General features: G+C 53.3%; 1 protein-coding gene across 1 annotated transcript; it reads left to right on the plus strand.

The window, feature by feature from the left end:
- Positions 1–1098: 1098 nt before the first annotated feature.
- Positions 1099–3104, plus strand: CGCA056_v009609 (Uncharacterized protein; the record flags this gene model as incomplete). The annotated part of the gene is made up of 4 exons (XM_037324856.1): positions 1099–1482; positions 1551–1771; positions 1830–2483; positions 2534–3104. 4 exons carry the CDS (start codon positions 1099–1101, stop codon positions 3102–3104), a joined length of 1830 nt encoding a protein of 609 aa, XP_037176356.1.
- Positions 3105–4114: the final 1010 nt, after the last annotated feature.

Genomic DNA, 4114 nt, shown 5'->3' on the forward strand with positions numbered 1-4114 from the left:
CAGATATTACGAACCCATACGAGACTATTCCTTGCGGTTGCATATACTGCTTCGTCTGTCTCGCGACCCGGCTGGAGCGAGAGGAGGGCGAGGGTTGGACCTGTCTCAGGTGTGGTGAGCTGGTCAAAGAATGCAAATCCTGGAGTGGTGATGTTTTGGAGCCACCGAAGAAATCGCCGACTTCCAAGGTTGTGGCCTTTTCAGAAGACTCCAAGGATGCTGAAGTTGAGGCCGAGGTTGACGGTGAAGAAGAGGATGATGACCGCAACGAAGCTGACTTTGTGGACGTGCCCAAAGAGAAACAATATTCTACGGATTCAGAGGAGACCGAGGACTCAGAGGGGTTCGAGGAGACCATGGACAACGACGAGGACTAAGAGGGACTCTGTACAACAACATCATGACGTTCGGCCTTTTGGATGGGCTCTTGCATCTAGATTACCACCTAGATCTACGCGCCGTGGGTAAACCGGCACTTGTTTCCACTGAGGGGAGTTGAGGCGATTGTAAGAAGCATGCATGTTTATGATAATACTTGGGAATACAAAGACGGCGACGGTATTCAACCCTTCAATCTTCAATCTCATTTCGTGTGCTCATCTGCCAAACATCATGCGGCCCCCGGCCGGCGGTCGGAGGACTGCGAACTCAGCATGAGGTCTCCACAGGCCAACACATTCGAAGCTCCGCCCAAACAGCGCTAGCGCCCGGTTTGCCAGGGGGCCTGATCCGCCGTGTCCGCCAGAAAACCAGGGACCGTCCCAGGTACACGGGCGCCCTAGCGTCATAAGCCACTGAAATTCCAATTTACACTGGATGAAGTCCGGGATTCCTTTCCTCACACCACAAGCTACTACTGTACGACATCGAGCAAACATTCCTGCCAGACCCGCGTCATCCTGGATATAAGCAAGATCACGATAAGGCAGCATTCACTCTCGCGGGGTAATACTTCCTAGACTTCAAGCTTGAGCGCGTATCCCAAGCATTTCAAATCCAACCAACAACTGTCGAGAGAACTTGCCTCCCACGAGTGGAAAGTAAACAAACCACACCCAATGTCGCGAAGATAGACGATACCCTCCAAACTGCGAAGCGATGCCGAGCTTCTTCCAATTCACGCAAGGCAACGAGTCCCGAACCCGCTTCACGAGCGACTCGTCTCCTCTACTAGGTCGCTTTCGCGCCGTACCCCAAGACTCCGATGTCAGCGGCCGCCGTCGGCGTTCCAGCACCCTCGGTCTCTTCTCCAACAATCGTGGCAGTGTGCACGTCGGCTACGGCGCGCTTCTCTCTGCAGCTGGTCTCGATAACAACGATGATGGTGCCGATAGAGTCGACTTGGAGGATCTGAGCTTATGGCAGCGGACCTGGCGCAGGATTGTCGACGTTTGGGTCGAGCCGAAGCAGAGTGCCGTCAAGAAGGTGGTTGACGTTTGGTGGAGTCGGTATGGATGTCTGGTGTTGATGCCTGCTGCTCTGGTATGTCACCACCAATGAATATGCCCTTGTTTGATTGCGAAATAAGTACCAATTCTGATAAATCGCAGGCCATTGCGTGGTGTGCGCTGCCGTTTCCGCAATATCAGTTTCCTGACGACGATGACGACCGTAGTGACCCCGGGTCTGGCTCGGGGCGCAAGACACCTGGTCACGGAGAAGCACGAGTGCAGATTAGTTTCTGGTTCTTCCTATTTGTCTACTATGGCTTCTACAATATTACCGCCCTGATTTGGATCACCAAGGTCTTCAATCTTTACAGCCTGAACTGGTATGAACCCCCCTTCCAGGTGTATGGAGGAAGTCTCCACTGACTTACACGCTCACAGGTGGCCGCAATCCCTCGGCTTCCCGGTCACCATGTCTCTGATTGCCATTGTTTCAATAGCAGTGCCTATCCCGCTTTATCTTACCCCAGAAACGCGCTTCCTCACTCAACATAACACGGCTTGGATCTCCTGGACGTTTATCGTCATGGCTATGCCGGTAGCTATAGCGTTCTGCATTCTCCTTACCTCAGAACGCCACCTGAAATTACGCCACTCGCTCTCTGAGACGCAACGGATCTTCACAACGTCTTGGTGGACTGGTGAGGCTGAAGGAAGTATCCCTCGGCGAGATAATCGTCGCCGGCCAAACCTCAGCCACGACTCGTTCGACCCGGACGCGGCGTTGCAGGTCGGCTCAGAGCAGCCCAGACACTTGACTAGCGTGAGGATACGCCGCAGATGGCTGCCAGCCAGCTTCGTCCGTTTCATCTGGTTCTGTCTGGCCTTGTTTGTCGGCCTCATGGCGTATGTGATAGGAGAAGCCTACGCAGAGATCTACTTACGGACGTTACCCCACAACAATCTGGAGACAATCGTCTACGTCTACAGCTGGATCATCACGGTCCATCTGCTCGACGCCTTGACAGGTTGGCTGCTGGGTATTCGCGAGGGTGAACGTGTTGGGAGCTACCCTCTCAGCTGGGTGTTCAAGCTGTAAGAGAACCCCTTTTCCATGTTACAGACGGCACATCTAACGAACATAGATACTTCATGCTCACCTACCAAACCTACGTTCGCGCGCTATACGCCCGCCTTCGCTCCCCAGAGCAATTCGTGTATCTTCAGATACTTTCCAGCAGCACGCTCATCATCCTCACCCCTTTAACGATGTCGCGCCTCTACCACCGCATCACCGTCACCCTCAACCTGACAGACCAGTCCTACGCGTCATATCAAAAGGTCTGCACCCGCAACGTTTTCATTCGCTTCCTCGCGGAGAACGTGTCCATGGCGGCATTCCTCGGCAGCGTCCTGGTTCTACACTTTGGACCAAACAAAGACGTCTACCCCTACTTCGCATTCGACATGAAGGAGGTTGGCGACGATTACGACTTCAACCTGACCTTCTGGGCCTCCTCGGTCACATGGGGCTGCGAGCTTGTGGCGTCCATCTGCGTCCGCGTGCTCATCCGCTACATTTTTGGGGTCGACGTCGGTATGGAGGGAAAGCTTGATCTCGCCGTCTGGCCTGAGCTGCTACCGACGAGTGTGGCTGTCATGTTTCATGTGCTTCAAAACATGTTCTTCTCCATCATCCGACTTCAATTTCCTTGAAGACACCTACCACGACAGACTACTTCACACCCCATTTGGGACGTTGTTATGCCTCATGCTGCCCAATCTTATCGTTGGCTTCATTGCCTTTTTTAATGAGGAATTGGATGGCATCGATATTGGTTATAGCCGTACCGAACGCATGGTCTTTTTTGATGACTGTTTTTCAACATTCAGCATACTTCTGTCCTCAAAGATGAGAGGAATGGCGAGTTGCATGAATCGCGTTGTTTCTTCAAGACTCTCATTGCGTTTTTTTTGGGTTGGTCTTACGCGCATGCCCTCATGGCAACCGTTGCGGAAGACCAAACGAGAAAGATACCCCTTCCCCTTTTTTAATGTCTCTCACGACCATTAGATGTTAGATACCACAGTTTCAGAGCATGACCGCGGCGTTTTCGTTCCTTTTCGTTAGACAGAAAGAAGACCCATGAGCAATAGAAGTAATGAGACGAAGATTACGAGAAGCAACACGATGACGCTCCTCCGTTAGTGAAAGGGCCCCCTTGGCGCGCGAATGCACATCATATCATCTGCAGCAAGCGCGATAGGGAACAATAGCCCAACGAGACCTTTTCATTGCTTGGTTGTCTCACTCACACACTCACACAACGAACCGGCGAGAGAGAGAGAAGAGGGTGTCTAGATTTTTTAGGCCCCCCGTTTGGCTGATTGCGGCCACCTGCATGACGCTGTCCTACCCACCCCCCAACCCAACGAGCCACGACACCCTCCGAGACGCTGCGGCGAGGCTGCCCACTGACAGCTCGTTCAAGCTCCTGTGCGGTTCGGGTTACCGAATGAGAGCGTCGCCGGCTTGCTGGGACGGTGTTGTCATGTTTGCAGATGTAGAGAGCACAGAAACTAGATTACCCCCCGCGCGGAGCGGTTTGCGACACACAGACAGACGGCCGACTCGATGTGATCATGTCGTTGATAAGCCCGGCAGCAGGCAGAAGCGCCCTCTGGCCAGTGCAACGACCTTAGTCAAGCACGTCGGCGATCACCTC

This window comes from Colletotrichum aenigma (genome assembly GCF_013390185.1).
Source record: "Colletotrichum aenigma strain Cg56 chromosome Unknown KSG_Cg56_contig06, whole genome shotgun sequence".
Lineage (NCBI taxonomy): Eukaryota > Fungi > Ascomycota > Sordariomycetes > Glomerellales > Glomerellaceae > Colletotrichum > Colletotrichum aenigma.